At 41.4% G+C, this 23,274-nt stretch overlaps 1 protein-coding gene across 1 annotated transcript in view; it reads left to right on the forward strand.

Annotated features, from left to right (window-relative positions):
* The window catches only part of LOC138676199 (phytanoyl-CoA dioxygenase, peroxisomal-like), a 76,252-nt gene that overhangs the window by 24,637 nt on the left and 28,341 nt on the right, over positions 1-23,274 (forward strand). Inside the window, exons 2-6 of the mRNA XM_069765207.1 lie at positions 8,001-8,056; positions 10,418-10,528; positions 11,248-11,416; positions 13,191-13,272; positions 21,782-21,963. Of these exons, the coding sequence (XP_069621308.1) occupies positions 8,001-8,056; positions 10,418-10,528; positions 11,248-11,416; positions 13,191-13,272; positions 21,782-21,963 (600 nt within the window). The remainder of the gene's footprint in view (positions 1-8,000; positions 8,057-10,417; positions 10,529-11,247; positions 11,417-13,190; positions 13,273-21,781; positions 21,964-23,274) is intronic.

The following is a 23,274-nucleotide window of genomic DNA, read 5'->3' on the forward strand; positions in this document are numbered from 1 at the left end:
TACAATCACAGGATACGGCTGGCCAAACTGACGCGACAAGACCCAGTTAAACAGTTAAACAAAGCCCGCTGCGTTGGGGTGAAGTGAAGTCAAACATGGTGCAAACGTTACCACAACACAACAACAGATGCACAACCACAAAATGGCCATATGGGAGTGTGCCACCTGTTGTAGAGGCCTGAAATAGGGTTGCTGATGGTTATTTAAATCAATTTCAGCCTCAAAAACCGTTAAATGTCCATTTTGTCAGGTTGCGTGAAAAAAACCCATTACGGTTGTCATACGGATTACATACGCAACATTACAGGCGCAAAATATGCAACCACACCTTGCCTGCGGATTACATACGGATCACCATTTTTGGAATTTTGTGGCGTATTACGGCCGTAAAAAACGGACCGGAATTTCATACGCTGAATGTGACGCCGGCCTCAGACCCTCAGAGATGGAACTTAGCGGCGTGGTTTCTGAAGCCCAGGTATTGAAAGCAAAAGGGTTATCAAACCCTGCCATAGCTACCCTGCAAAAATCCAGGAAACCAGTAACAAACGCCATCTACAATAAAATCTGGAAAAAGTTTTCATCTTTTTGTCTACCTAACTCTCCAGACCCTCTCAAGCCGAATATACCTAGGATATTAGATTTTTTACAAAAAGGCTTGGAGGTAGGTCTGAGACCCAGTACTCTGAAGGTCCAGGTCTCTGCGCTCAGTTCTGTCTTTGATCAAGATCTAGCAGGTCATCGCTGGATCAAAAGATTTATGACCTCAGCAATTAGAATGAACCCTAGAAAACAGGTCATAGTTCCTCCATGGGATCTCAATGTTGTGCTTCAAGGTCTTACAGGTCCACCTTTTGAACCTTTTGTCTTCCTGTTCTCCACAAAATCTTGCTTATAAAACTGTTTTTTTGGTAGCCATAACTTCGGCTAGAAGAGTGGGTGAACTACAGGCCTTATCGATAAGAAAACCCTATCTACTGGTTAGAGAAGATTCAATAGTGCTTCGTCTTGATTCTTCTTTTCTTCCAAAAGTGGTCTCTAAATTCCATCGTTCCCAAGAGATCGTTCTACCAACTTTTTGCAATAAACCTGCAAACTCGGAAGAAATAAAATTCAACACTCTTGATGTTTGGCGTATTCTATTACACTACTTAGATCAAACCCGCGCTCTCAGAATTGATCATAACCTTTTTGTCCATCTCTCAGGACAAAATAGGGGGAAGAAAGTAGCTAAAAGTACCATTGCTACATGTATCAAAAAAGCTATAACACAAGCTTACCTTGCTCAAAATAAACTACCTCCAATAGAGATCAAGGCCCACTCAACCAGATGTACATCAGGTTCCTGGGCAGAAAGACCAGGCGCATCTCCGGAGCAGATCTGCAGGGCAGCAACGTTGTCCTCACTCCATACCTTCTCCAAATATTATAGATTAGATGTATTGTCCAATAAGCACTTAGTCTTTGGCCGTAAAGTTCTCCAGGCCGTTGTCCCTCCCTAGTGTCAAATTAGTTGGTATTCCTCCATATGCCGTCGTGGAAGGTGACTAGAGAAAATAGAATTAGACTTACCGGTAATTCGGTTTCTAGGAACCTTCCACGACGGCGCTAATTTCCCACCCTATATATGTATTCCTGGATTAGTTCTGGGATTCAGAAGGTAAAATGGTGCTATGGTTTCAGTTGTAAGTCACTGGCAAGTGGGAGGTCTTTTTAACCTCTGTGTTTCCTGTTCCCCATTAGGGCAAAGAGACAACCTCCATATGCCGTCGTGGAAGGTTCCTAGAAACCGAATTACCGGTAAGGCTACTTTCACACTAGCATCGTGCACTGCACGTCGCTATGCGTCGTTTTATAGAAAAAACGCATCCTGCAAAAGTGCTTGCAGGATGTGTTTTTCCTCCATTGACTTGCATTGCGACGCTTTGCCACACGTCGCAACCGTCATGCGACGTTTGCGCCATGTTGTGGCGGACCGTCGGCTGCAAAAAACGTTACATGTAACTATTTTTGCTGCCGACGGTCCGCCCCCACCTCCCCGCACCTCACAATGGGGCAGCGGATGCGCTGGAAAAATGCATCCGCTGTCCCCGTTGTGCGGCGCATTCACTGCTAGCGTCGGTACGTCGGCCCGACGCACTGCGACGGGCCGAGAACGACGCTAGTGTGGAAGTAGCCTAAGTCTAATTCTATTTTCTTGCATTTTCTAATAATTGTGCCAGCAGTTGTTGCCTTCTCACTAAGCTGCTTGCCTAATGTCCTGTAGCCCATCCCAGCCTTGTGCTACAATTTTGACCCTGGTGTCCTTAGACAGCTCTTTGGTCTTGGCCATGGTGGGGAGGTTCAAGTGTGATGGATTTGAGTGTAGGGACAGGTCTTTTATACAGGTAATGATTTCAATCAGATGAAATTAGTATGGGTAATGAGTGCAGAGTAGGAGGGCTTCTTTAGGAAAAGCTAAGGCTGGTTTCACATTTGCAGACGAGGGCTTTGCAGAGGGTTGCGTAGCTCCTCCGTTAAGCCCCATCCACTGCCGCGCCTCTTCAGCTCCGCCTACGTCAGCATGCATCCTGCGTACCCTATCTTTAACATTGGGTACGCAGGCCATGCGGATGCCTCCGCATGCGTCGTTTTGTCGCTGCTCCGACCTGGGTCGAACGCAACATGTATTTTGTTGCAGTCACGCAGCATCAAAACAACGCATACGGAGGCATCCGCATACATCCGCATGGCCTGCGTACCCAATTTTAAAGATATCGTATACAGGACGCATGCCAACGTAGGGGGAGCTGAAGGAAAAGTCGCAGCAGTGGGGGGGGGCTTAACGGAGGAACTACTCAGCCCTTCGCAAAGCCCTTGTCCGCAAATGTGAAACTAGCCTTACATATCTGTGAGAGCCAGAATTCTTGCTGGTTGTTAGGTGATCAAATGCTTATTTCATGCAATAAAATGCAATTTTTAATTATTTAAAAATCATAAAATGTGATTTTTCTAGCTTTTATTTTTAGATTCTGTGTCTCACAGTTGAAGTGAACCTACGATTAATATTACAGACCTCTCTATTCTTTGTATGTGGGAAAACTTGCAAAATCAGCAGTGTATCAAATACTTATTTCCCCCCACTGTATATTTATATGGCAGTAATACAGCTTCTTCCTAGGATTTTTCTATTACAGGAGGGACAACCAGTCCCCATGCTGTATTGCTGAACCTATTATACAGGGGTGTACATCTCATTGGTGCAACCTGTGCAGTCGCATAGGTGCCCAAGAGGTATGGGGTCACTCTTCTGAGTCCGCCAGTGCTATTGCAGACCCCCATAGCTTTCTATGTGTATATAATACAGACTCCTATACAAACACAATATAGAAGCTCTCTGGCTGCACCCTTCCCTCTTCATCTCCCTTGCGGTAAGCCACCTGGTCACCCTTATCTTTCTGCCCCATTCGTTTGTCGGGCACACTGCTTCACCCTTATACATTTGGGATAGACTATGTATGATATTCAGTGTGCCCCTACTTACATGGGTGTTACCATTTGGTGTTCCTGTTAGATTCGCACTACTATATCTACTACATGCCCTCTGTATTCTGTGGCTATGTACGATACATGAGGGATTGTTGTTGGGGGAGGGGGTTCTTTTCCCTTCACATGTGTACTGGTTACGTTTTTACTCTGACGTATTATGGATTGTTTAAATTTTAATGTTTTGCATTTATCAATAAAGATCTTACATTTTATTCCATGTTTGGCTCCTTGTTCTCCGTATAATATATGATAGACTTTTGTATGTAGTAGGACTTTATATTTTTTTTTACCTATGGATGATTTTCATATTTTTCTTCTTTTATGGGAAAAAAAACAAAGAAACCATAGACAGCGACATCACAGCCATTTATTGTAGTAACACATTTGTAGTCGTATACAGAGGATGTAATTTAACAAAATTTCTATTTAAATGTCCTGATTTTTCTTGCCCCCCCCCCCATCTGTCAGAGGACAGTCGGTCGGCCCCCATACTGTATCTTAATCCAAAAAACAAACAAAGAATTCTAGGACTGAATCAGTGATTTATACATTTTAAAAACTGTATACTTTATTAGATCATACAGGATTATAAAAAATACAGACATAAATGCATATACCGTAATAGCAGGTGATGAATCAAGAGGACCCCACAATAGACAAAATAGCATAGAATAAATATTGCACATGCTGAGTAATAAACATGTCATATAATAGATTTATAGTAATCATATATACCGTACTTGGCTGATTTAAGTAAACATGTACACACATAGAATAGGAAATAACTCCCTGTCAAAGGACACGAAACGGTCATGTAAACATTGCAAGTAACTTACCCACCAAAGACCCAATGCACATTACTCACCCACTATTATATGCATTTGTGTCTGTATTTTGGATTTTTAAATAAATAACACTTTTTTGTAGTGATGTACTAGTCATGAGATCCAAATGCAAATCAGACTGGAAGTGTACTAGGGGCATGTCTATGAATTTGGAAGTCACAGTGCATTGATACGCCTCAGTGATTGCACATGGATACAGTGCTAGATTTCTTATGATTGGCACATCTGACCTCTGCAGAAAAGAAATATAATGTGGGAGGCATAATTCTTTATGAGGGGGAAGGGTGGCACTATGGGGGTTTCATGCTATGTGCTGAGAACTATAGGCATCATACCATATTGGCGGCTTCATGCCGCAAGAAAAGGCTGATGATGGATCATACTTTGTGAGGGCTGTGGGGTAATGTATGGTGGGTGCATTATACTGTGTGAAAGGGGGGATCTACTGTGGAGGCATCATACTATGAGTGTAGGGGGATATCTAATATGGAGGCAACCTACTGTGAGTGTGGGGGGATATCTACTGTGGAGGCAACCTATTGTGAGTGTGGGGGGATATCTACTGTGGAGGCATCATACTGTGAGTGTGGGGGGATATCTACTGTGGAGGCATCATACTGTGAGTGTGGGGGATATCTACTGTGGAGGCAACCTACTGTGAGTGTGGGGGGGATATCTACTGTGGAGGCATCATACTGTGTGTGGGGGGGATATCTACTGTGGAGGCATCATACTGTGAGTGTGGGGGGATATCTACTGTGGAGGCATCATACTGTGTGTGGGGGGGAGATATCTACTGTGGAGGCAACCTACTGTGAGTGTGGGGGGATATCTACTGTGGAGGCAACCTACTGTGAGTGTGGGGGGATATCTACTGTGGAGGCATCATACTGTGTGTGGGGGGGGAGATATTTACTGTGGAGGCAACTTACTGTGAGTGTGGGGGATTTCTACTGTGGAGGCATCATACTGTGTGTGTGGGGGAGATATCTACTGTGGAGGCAACCTACTGTGAGTGTGGGAGGATATTTACTGTGGAGGCAACCTACTGTGAGTGTGGGGGGGATATCTACTGTGGAGGCAACCTATTGTGAGTGTGGGGGGATATCTACTGTGGAGGCAACCTATTGTGAGCGTGGGGGGATATCCACTGTGGAGGCATCATACTGTGTGTGGGGAGATAGCTACTCTGGAGGCAACCTACTGTGAGTGTGGGGGGATATCTACTGTGGAGGCAACCTACTGTGACTGTGGAGGCATCATACTGTGTGTGTAGGGGGGGGAGATTTCTACTGTGGAGGCAACCTACTGTGAATGTGGGGGGATATCTACTATGGAGGCATCATACTGTGTGTGGGGGGGGGGGGAGATATCTACTGTGGGGCATTGTGGAGACAATATACTGCATGGTGAGCACTGTGGTGGCATCATGATGTGTGGTGAACACTATGGAGGCAAAGAAAGGGTTAACCGTACTGCGTGGGATCACTAATGGACTTCAGTTTTTTGTCTGGACATGTGTAAAGTACAGGTCATGGTTAGGGAAGTATATTAGTCTAAAATGTTTCTGACTTTATTTGTTTATACAACCACCAAAAAACGGAGCAAAAATATTCAAAATACCATAATTAGAATAAGATACAAAGTTTATTTAAATAGTACAAAATAACAATACAGCTAAAAATTATATGTATATCTGCTGTAAGCAGTATATACTAACACAGAGGTATCGCAGGGAAAACATATCGGTACACCGGATTACATGTGAGTGAAACAATTCATCCCTGGGGTAAGGAATAGGTGCATATCTATATATATATCTATATCTATCTATCTAGATAGATCACAAAAGCAGGCAGCACTCCATGTTCTTAAAGGCAATATGCAGGTGTTTATTGAGCCCACATCTCCATGCAACGTTTCTGCTACAACTGAGCCTTTCTCAAGCTTTGAGAAAGGCTCAGTTGTAGCCGAAACGTTGCATGGAGATGTGGGCTCAATAAACACCTGCATATTGCCTTTAAGAACATGGAGTGCTGCCTGCTTTTGTGATCTATCTGGATTGATAACAACCATTGGACGGGTTGTTTGGGCTTTGCACCCGAAGATAAGTATAGGATCTGTGCTGTTCCATTTTTTTCTATCTATATATCTATATATATTTTTTATATATATATATATATATATATATCAGAAAAAAGCTACACCGCGAAACGCGCGTCGGGGCTGCCGGGTGAAGTGAGGGTTGCTCCCCTGATTCTTATTATGGGTAAGTTTGCAATACTACTTGCTATATAGCAGATTGTGGACCCGTTTTACATGGGGATACCGTGATCTATAAATCTTTATAGGGCCCACCATTTTTCTGCTCTGTATATAGATAGATAGATAGATAGATATGCACCTACTCCTTACCCAAGGGATGAATTGTCACTCACATGTAATCCGGTGTACCGATATGTTTTCCCTGCGATACCTCTGTGTTAGTATATACTGCTTACAGCAGATATACATATAATTTTTAGCTGTATTGTTATTTTATACTATTTAAATAAACTTTGTATCTTATTCTAATTATGTATTTGGAATGTTTTTGCTCCGTTTTTTGGTGGTTCTATGTTCTTGGAGCTATTCAGTTGATTTGACACCCTTGGAGTGTCTAGGTAGGGATATTTTCCCTCAATTGCAGGACATATTTGTGCTTTATAATTACATGTATATATATTTGTTTATAGTTGGGAGGTATTCTCTTCTTCTCTTCCTTCTGCATAGTAGCTAAAGAGTGAAGATTTTGTGCGTCATTTTTGTACTTCCCATTCCTGCATGACCATGGAACCAAATAAGCAAAGTAATGTTCATAAAGTAAATACACCCAGGTGATATCAATTCCTTCTATCTGGAAAGCAGTTGGCATTTTACCTTTAGTTTAGTAATCTTCTTTTATCACAGTTATGTTACGAAAGGTGAAAATTCTGAACTTCAGTCACAGTCAGTTAATATTCATTTGCACTTTACACAGGTAAGGTACCTTTCCATGTACAGATCAATCCTGATTTATATTCCTGATAAGATACAGTGACCTTACGAACACCACCGGTAGCTCGTCCGTTATGGTGTTTTCTCTCTTATTTCTAGGAAGTTCTCTACCTTTAGATTAGGCTAGCTTATGCACGTTTTGCCAACTGGCATGTAAAGACTTACAGATTTTGGTGTGCTAAAAACTTAGTTTTGCTGTGTGTAAATGTGTTTATTAAAAAGGTATTTACCCTGAAAAAATACAGTAACTTGTTGTATGCACCATTAAAACTCAAGCTGGAAATTGTCATCACTGATCATGAATACTACGATAAATGTAATGAAATGTTACAAAAGAAGGAGCAGATCAGTAAGTTGGCTTTTCTAAAGACCTCTTCTCTGAGACCCCAGAGTGTTTGAGTAAAACATACCGTACATGGCTGCAATCGCCCAGCCCAGCTCTGATTCCTACTGCCCTTGGTTTGGACAGCATGAATTTGTCAGGTTCCCTTTAATTCTGTACCTATCAGATCCTGTTAATGTCATAACAAAAGGAATCCTAAATGCTTGTGATCCTATAAAGAATTGTGTTTGCCTTAAATAGAATTTCAGACAGCAGTTCCTGTGTCAGGACAGGTTACAACAGCTACCCATTCACCAACATTTAGGTAAGTTTATTTTATTTTTAACCTTCAATCTAATAAAGAATATGAAGAAAAGAAAAAATGCCACAGAGTGAATACATATAAAATATAATAAATCTTTGTTGAAAAGCCATTAAACACAGACATGGATTAAAGACATCAAAATAGACCAAAAAAACAAAACAAAAAGGAGGGTATGTATGCAAATGATGGCTGCAATGATGAGGATCTATAAATGCATATAAAGTACCGCAAAAGATCAAGGCACATTGATTGAAAATAAAGTGCAAGACAAAAATAATTATACATGAAGCCCTTTGAGCTTGAAATAAGTTGTACATAGTTGATAAAAGTCAGCTACATGTAAGATGTGAAAGTATTTAAGAAAATTTACACGCATCAGAAATTAAGGAAATTATTATATGTTAATAAGTAGAGGCTTCATTTTTTTAATATATACACTGGCAATTTAGACTTTACTTAGTAGCGTGTAATAATTTCCTTAATTTCTGACAGTTTCCTATATATTTTTTTACATCTTTCAGCTAGCTGGCTTTTGCACACTATGTACAAGTAATTTGTTCCAGCTCATATTACTTCATGTATAATAATTTTTGTGTTGCACTTTATTTGAAATCCATTTGATCCTCATCATTGCAGCAATAAATTGCATGCATACCCTCCTTTTTGTTTGATATTTTTTTGCCTGTTTCGATCTTTGATTCCATGCCTGTTTTAATGGCTTTTCAATAAAAATTGATTATATTTTATGTATTCCCTGTATATCATTTTTTTTTCTTTATATTCCATTTACATTATTGCCTTAAGACAATATATTTTGCTGCTTGTTTGCTTTATAGGTTTACTAATAAGGCAAGTAGATAGAAGAACACAAGCCGTGAATGCCATAAATGTCTGTTCAATGTAGTAGGAATTGCATCTATCTCAAGAGCAGGACCCCGTCACACACAACGGCTCTCTCCAACCTTCTAAATTTATGTGTACATATATAGTTTATGTGCATGGGGATATATATATATATATATATATATATATATATATATATATATATATATATATATATATATATATATATATATATATATATATATATATATATATATATATATATATATATATATATATTTGTGTGGCTTCGTACCTGTCCATCTTAAGGGCTCCTATACACAAGGGTGGCCAATCCCACTTGTAACGGGGTCTACCAAGCTGGGGTACCTTTTTCAGTACCACCCCGTGTTTCAGGAGGTCCACTCTGCTTTGGCTGGAGTCTGAATGAAGGACGCTGGCTGGAATTCCTTGATTACATGGGCGCATATAAAATCTCACTGCTTCTCCACGTTTCTCCAGTTTGACTACACTTTATTCACAGGACACAGAATATATCACACAGATACAGAGGGCAGGCCAATTGAAAAGCGGCAGGCCAGACATACATTACAATAGCTGCAGGTGGCCGGAGCCTGCCGATATTTACTGTGGGAATTACAAAGGTGGGGGAGGACAGAAGGGGAATATCGTGTCCCCACTGCCCAGGGGCGCAGCCTGTGGGCTGATGCATCTCATATGGAACCTATTATACATACATATAACTGCACAACATATTCTGGGTGCTGAGTGGTTCCGTAACACGTAACATTTAATGTGTATGGGGACCTCCTCATATCTGCAGATGATGTTTGGAAAGATTAATCTATTTTTACACTTTAAGCATTCATGGTCCGAGTGCGGCCCACGTTGTCCTCTCAGGCATTTATATGGCTGTTGAGTTGGGATCATAAGACCCGTGCTGGTCCGGACATCACGATCTGTACTGGGACCATTAAGGTTTGGGCAGTGGGAATTAAAATACCTGATCTTTTCCCTGGGAGTGGCTTTCTCTCCTCTCCAGAATTAAAGCACATATTCATAGTGGGGTCATGTGTATGGGAGAAAAATAGATGTCAGCCTAATGGGGGTCCAGACAGCAGCTATCACGTGCCCAACAAGCTCTGTTATTTTTAGTGCAGGCTGACATTACGGAGTTAGGGAAGAGGTGGAAAAATAGAAATGGCTGAAAGCAATTGATATATGATAACAATTGCTCAAGATATCAAGTATGTAGGTGACCGTTATTTGGGTGGAGACTACATCATTGGTGCTACAAGATAGAGAAACACTGTGACTAGTTACAGTCCAGGAGCAGGAGAAAAATCCAGTTTGACCTTTAGACTAAGTGAGGGCATGTAGTATCATTTTTTTCTGCTTTCAAACACAATAACAAGTATAAAGATTGTCATAAATCACATTTTACTTATTTCTTTATCATTTTGCATTCTGCATTTCAAAAACATCTGACGACTTTGCTTTTGTGCTTATCCCCAACAGATTTACCTTGAACAATGATCTCCTGACCACGGAGCAGAGACAGTTCTATGAGGATAATGGATTCCTTGTTATTAAAAACCTGGTGTCACACGAAGACTTGGATGACTTCAGGTACAACGTGATTTACTGTTTAGCAGACTGCTCCTTTAGTTAAATGGTTTCTGTTTCATCAGATTTTGCATAGTACAAGCGAATATAAAAAACCGTTGATATATGCATATCTTGGAGAAATCTGATTATTTCTCCATTGATGAGTAACCTCCCCTCCGCCTCTAGAATTCATCGTTCACGCTAGAGAATAAAAAAAACGTTAAAATCCGTCTTGGTCAAAGCAAAACAGACTGCCAGCTCACTCAAGTATCTGTATACAGCTCATATTTAAATCTATGGCGGGGAAGGTGACTGTCACAGATGGTGCAACAGCTTCTCAAAAACTATTTTCCTCACTCCAGTGCTAGATTCACAGCTACACAGCTCAGTACTGTTTAATGTCTTCCATACTACTGCTTGTGTGCTACACACAGAAGTAAGAACAGAAAACCCTCATGACTTTGTGCATTGTGTCTGGGAGACAACATTGCAGTCGTCACCCACTAACTCAGAGACAACTGAAAATTAGAGCGCCTCAAGAGAGGAGAATACTAAACATTTAGAATACTAGTCATATAATGTAAGAAATAGTATTATTCCTCATGGTTACATGAAAGCTTTTTTTTTTCTGAAGTGTTACCTGAAATGATAGGCACTCTTTAAGGCAATGTATTAGAACCTTGTAGACAATATTTACATCTGCTTTTCCATTATTGAATGAAGATCCCTATTCTTTGCAGAGGAGTCTTTGAGAGAGTTTGCAAAAAAGAACTGTCGGCACCTGGAATGATTGCCATGAGGGATGTGGCCATTTTGAACTCTGAGTATGTTCCAGATCAAAAAGCTATTACAAAAGTTCAGGACTTCCAGGAGCTTCCTGAGTTATTCCGATACTGCAGCCTGCCACAGGTATTTACAGATATGAATTACAACCTCAGGGTTTTTTTTTTTTTTTTTTTACATGTTGAAGATTCATTATAACTTGTAAATGAACGTTTCATCTTTTGCCTCACCTTAAAGGGACTCTGTCACCTGAATTTGGCGGGACTGGTTTTGGGTCATATGGGCGGAGTTTTCGAGTGTTTGATTCACCCTTTCCTTACCCGCTGGCTGCATGCTGGCCGCAATATTGGATTGAAGTTCATTCTCTGTCCTCCATAGTACATGCCTGCCCATTAGCAATCTTGCCTTGCTCAGGCATGTACTACGGAGGACAGAGAATGAACTTCAATCCAATATTGCAGCCAGCGGGTAAGGAAAGGGTGAATCAAACACTCGAAAACTCCGCCCATATGACCCAAAACCAGTCCCGCCAAATTCAGGTGACAGAGTCCCTTTAAGACTACCGTATTTTCCGGTGTATAAGACGACTTTTTAACCCCTGAAAATCTTCTCAAAAGTCAGGGGGTTCATCTTATAGGCCAGGTGTTGTCTTATAGGGCGGGTGCGGAGCAATCTGTGGTTGCCACATATGGTGGGGGAAGCGGTCCTGATGACGAGATGAGGGGGCGCCTCACTGGGAGGGTGTAAGTGAAGCAAGCCGCAGGCGTCGGGACTCTTGGAGTATGGGGAATAAAGAGAAAGCGGCGCTGGGCCCAGAAAAACACACCTTTCACCCGTCTGACCCACCCTTGTATCCTATTACCCCCTTCTCTGCCTCTCAGATCCATGCCTCTCAGATTATGGACCACATTCACAATTTTGAAGAAAAAAATCTCAACGAATACCACAAAACAAAAGAAAGGAAAAGTGACAATAAAAAAAAGCAAATGTTGACTCTGACCTTTAGTGTTTATTTAGGTTATGGTAAATAAGGGCTTTGTTTAGTCGATGAGGCTGCCGTAGACTAGTCAGCCCTCTTTCCATGTTTTCACGTCCCTGTGGGCGTGATAACATAATTTGCAGGAGTGGCGTCATAACCGCTCATGCAAATCTAGCACAAGTGTGCCACTCATCCCGGTAGCGTCACTGCATCTCTGAAGCCAGGTGTACACTTCCTGGCTTCAGAAGAGGTGCACACTGCGCATGTCCGGAAGTTTAGAAGATGCCTTTTGGTCGCTTGCAGAGGGTGCCTCTGAAGCAGGGAAGCATGCCCCTCAACTCAGACAGTGACGCTACTTGAGTGAGCGGCGCACATGCTCTAGAGTTGCATGAACAGGAAATCTTGAAACCGTACTCTGCTTTGAAATCTTTGCTTTGGAGAGACTTAGTTGATGCAGTATAACTACTTTAGTGTCTTTCTGTTGTCAGTCTCTCTTGCCATGGTGTATGACCTGTGACCTGAAACGATCTCTTCCACAACCACACCTTTGTAGCAGAATTTGTCTGTTTCTCATCCACTTGTTAGCCTCCTACACAGCTGTTTGTTTTAGTTAGTGACTGTGCTTCAACCTACATAAAGAAATGATCATGATCACCTGTTTGGTGTAATTGCTTACTCGTGTACCTGAATGGAATTCTACAAAATACACGACTTTGTGTAAGTGCACCTGGAAGAATTAACAGTGCTTTAAAGACAAAGGGTGGTTTCACATAATAATGATTTTATTTAGGAGTCTCTTTTGTTCATTCACCTAGTTTAGTATACTTTTATTTCTGAGTGTATTCTTACCTTGCATTCTTTCCAACCTGGCAAAAACTTTTGCACAGTATTGTATGCTGACAACTTGTTCTTGTTTTTTAGATTCTGAAGTATGTGGAGTGTTTCGTTGGCCCGAACATCATGTCCATGCACACCATGTTGATCAATAAGCCTCCAGATGCAGGCAAGTAGCTTCTAAAACACTAATAAAGGAGTACTATAATCCTAGCCATAGTGGATAAAAAAATCATAATGTAAATTGCACACTGGAAATTAACATATTATTGTTGTAGAATGAGAGAAAGTAAATAACCGCAGGCATGCTTGTTTCCAGTTTAGTTGTTCTATGGAAGTGCAGTAAATAAATACAGCTTAATTTCGCCAATAACCGTGCATTGCCGTACTAAAGCTGACAGCTGAAGATCCAGATAAAAACCCTAAAAAGGAAATTATTTCAATTTCAAACCATAAGACGCATCGGACCATAAGACGCACCTAGGTTTTAGAGGAGGAAAATAGAAAAAAATTGAAGCAAAAAATATGGTTATGATGCACTTTTTTGGGGGGTGGCATCTGCTGCTAACACTTTTATAGGGGCAATGACCCCCAATTCTGTACTAATATCGCCCATCCTGGTGTATATTCCCCACCACCATCCTGATATATGTCCCCATCAAGTAACTAAGTATCAACAAAAAACGTGTGCACAGCTCTATATGAAGGTACCCAGGTAGGTTCCAAAACCGTAGTGATACATATAAGAAAAACCTGGCACTCAACTTTTATATAGGTGATATTTTATTATTCCAAGCGGAGGTGCAGTAACTCCGCGTCTGCAGCACTACAGCAGGGCTGCGCCCATACCTGAGTATTCTAACCAGTGCCTTCCCTTAAAGGGCAATTAGCACTATAGTCTCTTAAAGAGCTAACACTTACTTCACCAGCAATCACTTTACGTAACTGATGAAGGTCATGTGTTTATGACTGAAACGTTTGCTGTTACTGCACTTCAGCTTGGAATAATAAAAGATCACCTATATAAAAGTTGAGTGCCAGGTTTTTCTTATATGTACCCATCAAGTAACTAGGCAGCGTCCTGCTGCCAGGCTACCAATCTCGTAAGTCAAAGGATTTTACAGCGCTCACCCATACACTGAAGATAGTAGCCTTGCAGCAGGACACTGAGTAATTTGGTGCAGCCTGCTTGCGTTTTTATCTGCAAAAACCTCTAATGAAGTGAATTAGAGAAACTATTAACAATACAGAGTCTTTCACTATAATTTTTGATCTTTTTGAAGTGGAGAAATGTTTTAACCCCTTCCCTCCAGATTGAGTTTTTTTTTTTAACTTCTGTTGGTGTTTTAATGGTTATATTTATTGTACCATATACAGTGGCATATAAAAGTTTGGGCGCCCGTGGTCAAAATGATTGTTATTGTGAACAGTTAAGCAAGTTGAAAATGAAATGATCTCTGAAAGACCTGAAGTTAAAGATGACAAATTTTGTATTTTAGTAAAAAAAAAAAAAAAATATATATATATATATATATATATATATATATATATATATATATATATATATATATATATATATATATATATATATATATGTATGTTATATTAGTATATATTTTCATCTTTGACATTTTAAAGATTGCAAAAAAGGAAAACTGGTCAATGCAAAAGTTTGAGCACCCTGCATAATTAGTACCTAGTAGCACCCCCTTTTTGAAAGTATCACAGCTTATAAACACTTTTGTAGCCAGCCAAGAGTCTTTCATTAGGAAAGGCTTCTTTACAGTTAGATCAGTGAGACTGTGGAATGCCACAAGATTTCGTAATGGCAGTCACTATAATGGCTTTTAAAAAAAAAAGAGATGATTTCCTCAATACACATAACATTGTGGATTATACTTAATTTAGTGACAAAATGTACAATTGGTAGATAAGGGTTGAACTTGATGGACCTAGTTACATAAGTTGAAAAAAGACCTTTCTTTGTAATTGTTGTTTTGAGGGATTTTCATCCATTCTTCCAGTTCTGTGAGTTCTGTCTTGCATGCTCTGCTATTTTGAGGTCTAGATTTACAATGACATCCAGATCAGGGGACTGTGATGGCCGTTGTAAAACTTTCAGCTTGCTCCTTTTGAGCTAGTCTATTGTCGATTTTGACATGTGTTTAGGATTGTTATCCATTTGTAGAAGCCATCCTCTTTTCAACTTCAGCTTTTTTACAGATGGTGTTATGTTTGCATCAAGAATTTGTTGAAATTTCATTGAATCCATTATTCACTTAATCCATGAAATGTTCCCTGTGCCATTGGCACAACTCCAATGCATGATTGATCTACGCAGCCCCATGCTTAATGGTTGGCTTAGATGTTCTTTTCCTGAAATTCTGTGCCCTTTTTTCTCCACACATACCTTTGCTCATTGCTGCCAAAGAGTTCTATTTTAACTTCTTTTGTCCTCAGGACTCGTTTCCAAAATGCATCATGCTTGTTTAGATGTTCTTTTGCATACTTCTTAGGCCGGCGTCACACTCGGCGTAAGACAATACGGTCCGTATATTACGGCCGTAATACGCTGAAAAGTCCCCAAAATAGTGGTCCGTAGCTCCTCCGTAGGCAGGGTGTGTCAGCGTATTTTGCGCATGGAATCCTCTGTATGTAATCCGTATGGCATCCGTACTGCGTGTTTTTCTCGCAGGCTTGCAAAACCGACATACGGCTATACAAGGGATCCATGTGTAAAAAAACCCATAAAAACATATATACTGTGTGTATATATATATATATATATCATTAGACACATATATGTATATATGTTAATATTTCATACAGCGCGAGATAGCTCAATTGCCGGCTTTCGCTATCTCCTTCCTAAATTCGACATGATATGAGACATGGTTTACATACAGTAAACCATCTCATATCCCCATTTTTTTTGCATATTCCACACTACTAATGTTAGTGGTGTGTATATGCAAAATTTGGGCGTTCTAGCTATTAAATTAAAGGGTTAAATGGCGGAAAAAATTGGCGTTAGCTCCCGCGCAATTTTCTCCGCCAGAGTAGTAAAGCCAGTGACTGAGGGCAGATAGTAATAGCCTGGAGAGGGTCCATGGTTATTGCCCCCCCCCCCCCCCCCCCCCCCGGCTAAAAACATCTGCCCGCAGCCACCCCAGAAAAGGCACATCTGGAAGATGCGCCTATTCTGGCACTTGGCCACTCTCTTCCCATTCCCGTGTAGCGGTGGGATATGGAGTAATGAAGGGTTAATGCCACCTTGCTATTGTAAGGTGACATTAAGCCAAATTAATAATGGAGAGGCGTCGATTCTGACACCTATCCATTATTAATCCAATAGTAGTAAAGGGTTAAAAAAACACAAACACATTATTTAAAAGTATTTTAATGAAATAAAAACAAAGGTTGTTGTAATATTTTATTCTACGCTCAATCCATCTGAAGACCCTCGCTCTGTAACAAAGAAAAAATAATAAACCAACAATATACATACCTTCCGAAGATCTGTAACGTCCCACGATGTAAATCCATCTGAAGGGGTTAAAATATTTTACAGCCAGGAGCTCTGCTAATGCAGCGGTGCTCGTGGCTGCAAAACCCCGGGGAATGAAGGTAAAGTAGGTCAATGACCTATATTTACCTTCATTTGCGGTGAGGCGCACTCTGCTGGTTTTTTCCGCCATTTAACCAATTAATTTAATAGCTAGAACGGCCAAATTTTGCATATACACACTACTAACATTAGTAGTGTGGAATATGCAAAAAAATGGGGATATAAGATGGTTTACTGTGTGTAAACCATGTTGCATATCATGTCGGGTTTAGGAAGGAGATAGCAAAAGCCGGCAATTGAATTACCGGCTTTAAAGCTATTTAGCGCTGTAGGAAATAATAATATATATACATATGTGTCTTACTGACATATATATATATATATATATATATATATATATATATATACCTATTCTATGTGTACACATTTATTCTACCTATTCTACTGTAAGCTGTCAGTGTGATTTTACTGTACACCGCACTGAATTACCGGCTTTTCTCTCTAACACGCTGTGTATTTCTCGCAAGTCACACTGCTGGTCCATGTGTAATCCGTATTTTTCTGGCTTCCATAGACTTTCATTGGCAATTTTTTTGCGCAATATGGTGACAAACGCAGCATGCTGCGATTTTCTACGGCCGTAGAAAGCCGTATAATACAGATCAGTAAAATACGGCAGTTAGGAGCAGGGGCATAGAGAATAATTGGGACGTTTGTTAGGCGTGTTTTACGGACGTATTTTATGCGCTCTTACGTCCGTAAAACTCGCTAGTGTGACGCCGGCCTATCTCGGAGTTTTATGGTGAGGATGCAGTAGAGGTTTTCTTCTGATGACTCTGCCATGAAGGCTATTTTTGTGCCACAAAGTCTTTTCCAGTCAAGCGGGGGCTCTGATGTGCCTCTCTAGCAATCCTACAAGCACATCTTACTGAAATTTTGCTTGATCTTCCAGACCTTATATTGACCTTTGCTGTTCCTGTTAACTGCTGTTTCTTAATTACCGTATTTTTCAGACTATAAGATGCACTTTTTTTCCTCCCAAAATGTGTAGGAAAATGGGTGGTGCGTCTTATAGTCCGGATGTGTGGGCTTTGGCTGTGGTGGAGAGGTGGGATAGCGGTTTCGGTGGAACATTGGGTCACAGGAGGCTGGAGCCGGCGGCTTCTGCTAACTCCTGTGCCCGCTGTTAATAGAAATTAATATGCACTGCATTCCACGCCCATGGATGTGGAGGGCAATGCATATTCATTTTTTTGGTATATATGGCCCCATCCTGTTCCTGGAATGTTGGTCCCATCATTTTTCTTTTATAATTGACCCCAACCTGTTCCTGGTATCATTGGCCCCATCAGGAAAGATTAAAAAAAAACAAAAAAACATTACATTCGCCTACACAGCACTCCCTCGCAGCGTCCTGCTGCGGTGCCAGCAGCTGCTTAATGCTTGTGAGCAGCGCATGACGTCCCTGCCTTGCTCTGTTTACAAGCATTAAGCAGCTGCTAGCACCGGAGCAGGACGCTACGAGGGAGCACTGTGTAGGGGAGTGTTATTTTGTTTTTTTTGTCTTTCCTGATGGGGCCATGCATACCAGGACCAGGATGGGGCCAATTATAAAAGAAAAAGGATGGCACCAATCATTCCAGTAACGGGATGGGGCCAATTATAAAAGAAAAAGGATGAGGCCAATTATACCAGGAATGGGATGGGGCCAATTATAAAAAAAAAAAAAAGGATGGGGCCAATCAAACCAGGACCGTGATGGGGCCAATCATACCAGGACTGGGGTGGGGACTGTTGTGAATTCTGTGGTCAAGCTCCCTCCTGTGGTCATGAGTGGTACTTCGGCTGGTTCTGTCCATGAGCTTCCTCTGGTGGATGTGAGTGGGGCTGCGGCTTCTGAGTTTCCTTCCTCAGGTGACGAGGTTAAGTCGTTAGGTGCTGCTCTATTTAACTCCACCTAGTTCTTTGTTCCTTGCCTCCAGTCAATGTTCTAGTATTGGTCTTGCTCTCTCCTGGATCGTTCTTGTGGCCTGTCTTCCCTGCATTAGCTAAGTTCTGCTTGTGTTTCTTGGTTTGCTATTTTTTCTGTCCAGCTTGCTATTTTGGTTGGTCTTGCTTGCTGGAAGCTCTGGGACGCAGAGGGAGCACCTCCGTACCGTTAGTCGGTGCGGAGGGTCTTTTTGCGCCCTCTGCGTGGTTGTTTGTAGATTTTTGTGTTGACCGCAAAGCTATCTTTCCTATCCTCGGTCTATTCAGTAAGTCGGGCCTCACTTTGCTAAAATCTATTTCATCTCTGTGTTTGTATTTTCATCTTTACTCACAGTCATTATATGTGGGGGGCTGCCTTTTCCTTTGGGGAATTTCTCTGAGGCAAGGTAGGCTTATTTTTCTTTCTTCAGGGCTAGCTAGTTTCTTAGGCTGTGCCGAGGCGCCTAGGTCTGGTCAGGAGCACTCCACGGCTACTTCTAGTGTGGTGTGATAGGATTAGGGATTGCGGTCAGCAGAGTTCCCACGTCTCAGAGCTCGTCCTATGTTATTAGTAACTATCAGGTCACTTTGTGTGCTCTTAACCACCAGGTCCATTGTGTTTCTAAACCACCAGTTCATAACAGGGGACCTCGTGCATACCAGAACAGAGATGGTGCCAATCATACCAGGATAAGGATGGGGCCATGCACACCAGGATAGGGATGAGGGAGCCATGCATACCAGGATAGGGAATATTACAGTACAGAATTGACCATTTTTTTGCTTCAATTTTTTTCCCTAATTTCCTCCTCTAAAACCTAGGTGCGTCTTATGGTCCGAAAAATACGGTACATTTCGAACTGAGGAAAGGGCAACTTGAAAACGCTTTGCTATCTTCTTACAGCCTGCTCTGTGGGCCTCCACTATTTTCATGATGCCTAGAAGAACCCAAGGCTGCTGTTTTTTGGCACAATGTTAGAGGAGGTTGGGTTTTTATAAAGCTGAGAAATTTGCATCACCTGGTCTTTCCTAATGATAGTGAACAAGCATATCCCTAACAGACTAAGGTCTGAAACCTTGGCAAAAGTTCTGAGCAAACAGATCTTCAAGGATGCCCAAAAGTGTTGCATTGGCCCATTTTCCTTTTGTAATTTTTAAAATGTAAAAAATTTACATATTTTTTTGCCTAAAATACGAAGGAAAGATGTCATCTTTAACTTTAGAGATCATTTCATCTTCAACTTGCTTAACAGTTTACAATAAAAGTAATTTTGACCAGCGGTGCCCAAACTTTTACATACCTCTGTGTTCAATAGGAGACAAGTCCAGGGATGCTGCAAGCCATGGCAGCATGTTTAGGCCACACGGGCTGCTCCCAGTAACACCGGCCACATGCCGCCTGGCATTATCATGGTTGAAAAATTACTCGTGGGACACTTTCATGTTCTCTCGTAAAGGCCTCTTCATAGTGTTGCCCAAGTGGATGTCTTATTCTTGGCTCAGTGTCGTGAAAACATCTTCTGATAGTTTGCGCAGACTCAGATTGTCTTAGTCTTGGTTTGGGACATCCAATTTCACTTACAGTACATAATAGATCACTGCATAGAATTCTTTGACTGACGAGACCACGTGGGCAATGCTACAAAGTCTTCAAGATGGAACATTATACCTATCCTACTCCTGAAATTATGGTTTTGGATGGCGAAATGGCCGTTAGTCAGACCCCTCTTGTCTTCATTCCCAGTACACTAACAGCTCAGCATTAGAGATGTGGTCGTGGAACCATTTTTCTGCACAATAACTCTAGGCCACATGTTTCTTGTGCTATGGTGAGTGGCATGTGTTGCCTAACTTACTACTATGGCCTGCAGTGATTATAGTCTTGTCTACCATCGAACACATCTGGTACATCATAGTTCGCAGTTGAAAAGGTTGCTGCCGGCATCAAATCTTCGATTTGCATGACCAAATGCATTCAGCATGACAGACGATTCCTTAGACAATCATTGGTAACCTCATTGATAGCATCCAGGGTGTGTAAGTGCTAAATATATCAATGTTTTGAAAATTCAGTTTACATTTTTTCATCATTTGCATATAATTAACATGAAATGTCAATTTCGTGAGTTCCATAACTCCACGACTTTTCCTTCTTGCTGCTCCAATTTCAATGTTGAGGGGTGTATATTGGAAGACTGATAAAAGAAGTGTGCTGAAATGAAAAACAAACCATTCTTCCATTATTTTTGGGGTTGGTAAGTTTTTTTACAACATTCACTGTGTAGAAAGCGCTTAATATAACTCCTTCCAACTTCTATCATGCATGTACACTAGATGAAGGGATGAGTATAAAACGTACTGTATTTTTCGGACTATAAGACACACTTTTTCCCTCCAAAAATGTGAAGGAAAATTTTTGGGGGCTGAAAATGTCGGCTTATACTCGAGTATATACGGTAGTTATATGAATGATCCCAACTAGTGTTGAGCGATACTTTCTGATATTTGAAAGTATCGGTATCGGATGGTATCGGCCGATACCGGCAAAATATCGGATCTCGCCGATACCGAGTTCCGATACCAATACAAGTCAATGGGACACAAATATCGGAATGTATCCTCGATGGTTCCCAGGGTCTGAAGGAGAGGAAACTCTCCTTCAGGCCCTGGGATCCATATTAATGTAAAAAATAAAGAATAAAAATAAAAAATATGGCTATACTCACCCCTCCGAAGAACCCTGGCCGTCACCGCTGCAAGCGTCCGCCTCCGTTCCTGAGAATTGCAGAGAGTGAACGATGACGTCGCGGTCAGCTGTCTCCGGAACGGAGGCAGACGCTCGCAGCGGTGACTGCCAGGGTCCTTCGGAGGGGTGAGTATAGCCATATTTTTTATTTTTATTCTTTATTTTTTACATTAATATGGATCCCAGGGCCTGAAGGAGAGTTTCCTCTCCTTCAGACCCTTGGAACCACACGCTCCGCACACTCCGATACCGATTTCCGATATCACAAAAATATCGGAACTCTGTATCGGAATTCCGATACAGCAAGTATCGGCCGATACCCGATACTTGCAGTATTGGAATGCTCAACACTAATCCCAACATCAAGTTCTGAATTTGAGATCACTTTTATTCCAGGTAAAAAGACCTCTCGGCATCCAATGCATCAGGATCTGCATTACTTCCCATTCAGGCCTGCAGAACTCATGGTTTGTGCTTGGACAGCAATGGAGCGTATTGACCGAAGCAATGGATGCCTTGTAGTCCTTCCAGGATCTCACATGGGGGAACTCAAACAGCATGATTATCCAGAGTGGGAGGTAAGGAGCAGCTTTGATTTCAGGCAAAGTAAAAATTAAAAAAACCTTAAAGGGAACTTGTCACCACCCCCCCCCACACCCCACCCCAGGCGTTTGTAACTAGAAGAGCCATCTTGTGCAGCACTAATGCTGCATTCTGACAAGGTGGCTCTTTTAGTTATTATTCGTTGCACTGCAGAAATAAGCGCTTTTGAATTTGGTCCCTTATACCTTCAAATCGTCCGGGGGGCAGGTCTTTCCCCCCTCATCCAGACACAACACAGCCGTCACTCTGCGAGAAGAGCGCCGCCTCCTCTGCATTATTCAGTTGTCCAGGCGCCTGTGTGGTCATATTCTGCCTTGGGCATGCGCAGTTTGCGCTGCCCGACAACTGACATCACTTGATGTCATGTCTTGTTTACTGCGCCTGCGTGCACGTGCGGCCCGAGATCCCTCGGGTGCACGCAGGCGCAGTAAACAAGACCTCAAGTGATGTCAGTTGTCGGGCAGCGCCCCCTTCTCGCAGAGTGACGGCTGGGGTGACAGGTTCCTTTTAAGATACATAGGGCCTAATTCATCAAACATTTTTCGCAAAGTGATTTAAATGTTGCAAATTGTCTTAGGAAAATCGTATTTGTACAGTTGTGACCTTTGGTGATTTTATATCAGTTCCAGCCAGTGCCACCAACTATTTGAAAAATGAGCACATATTCCATGTGAGGCTGCATTACCTAGCACAGCCTTCAAATTCTGCAAATTTGTTCCACAAAAGGGGCATAAATTATGGGGTACATTTTTTTTGCAGTGGCACATGGAGCACACCTTTTACTGGCACATCTTGATCAAGACCGCCATAGAAAGGCCAGTCTTGATGAATCGGGGCCATAGTGTAAACAAATATGGTTCAATTAATGCCAATACACCCTAAAAGCATGCTAACGATTGAATTGGCTAATTTAAAAACTGTTCATTTTTGTATTCCGCATAATTAGAACACAAATCTTTTAATTACAACAAAGACTACATCAATTATAAAAGTAAGCCGAGATTGAGTAATAACTACATGTAGTAACGGCGCAACAGTAGGCAAACCTTTGGCACAATACATTATGGTTAAGGTTTGCAATTTGCACAATTGTATCTGAATGTTTGCTGAATGGTCAATTTGTGATGTGTTAGGATTAGATTATATTCTATCCTTTCCTTTTAGTTAGTTGTTGTTCTCTCTCTGCTACCTTTTATACTGAATGTCTTCTTTATTGTAAAGGTACTGTCACACTAGACGATATCGCTAGCGATCCGTGACGTTGCAGCGTCCTCGCTAGCGATATC

This window comes from Ranitomeya imitator, chromosome 4 (assembly GCF_032444005.1).
Source record: "Ranitomeya imitator isolate aRanImi1 chromosome 4, aRanImi1.pri, whole genome shotgun sequence".
Lineage (NCBI taxonomy): Eukaryota > Metazoa > Chordata > Amphibia > Anura > Dendrobatidae > Ranitomeya > Ranitomeya imitator.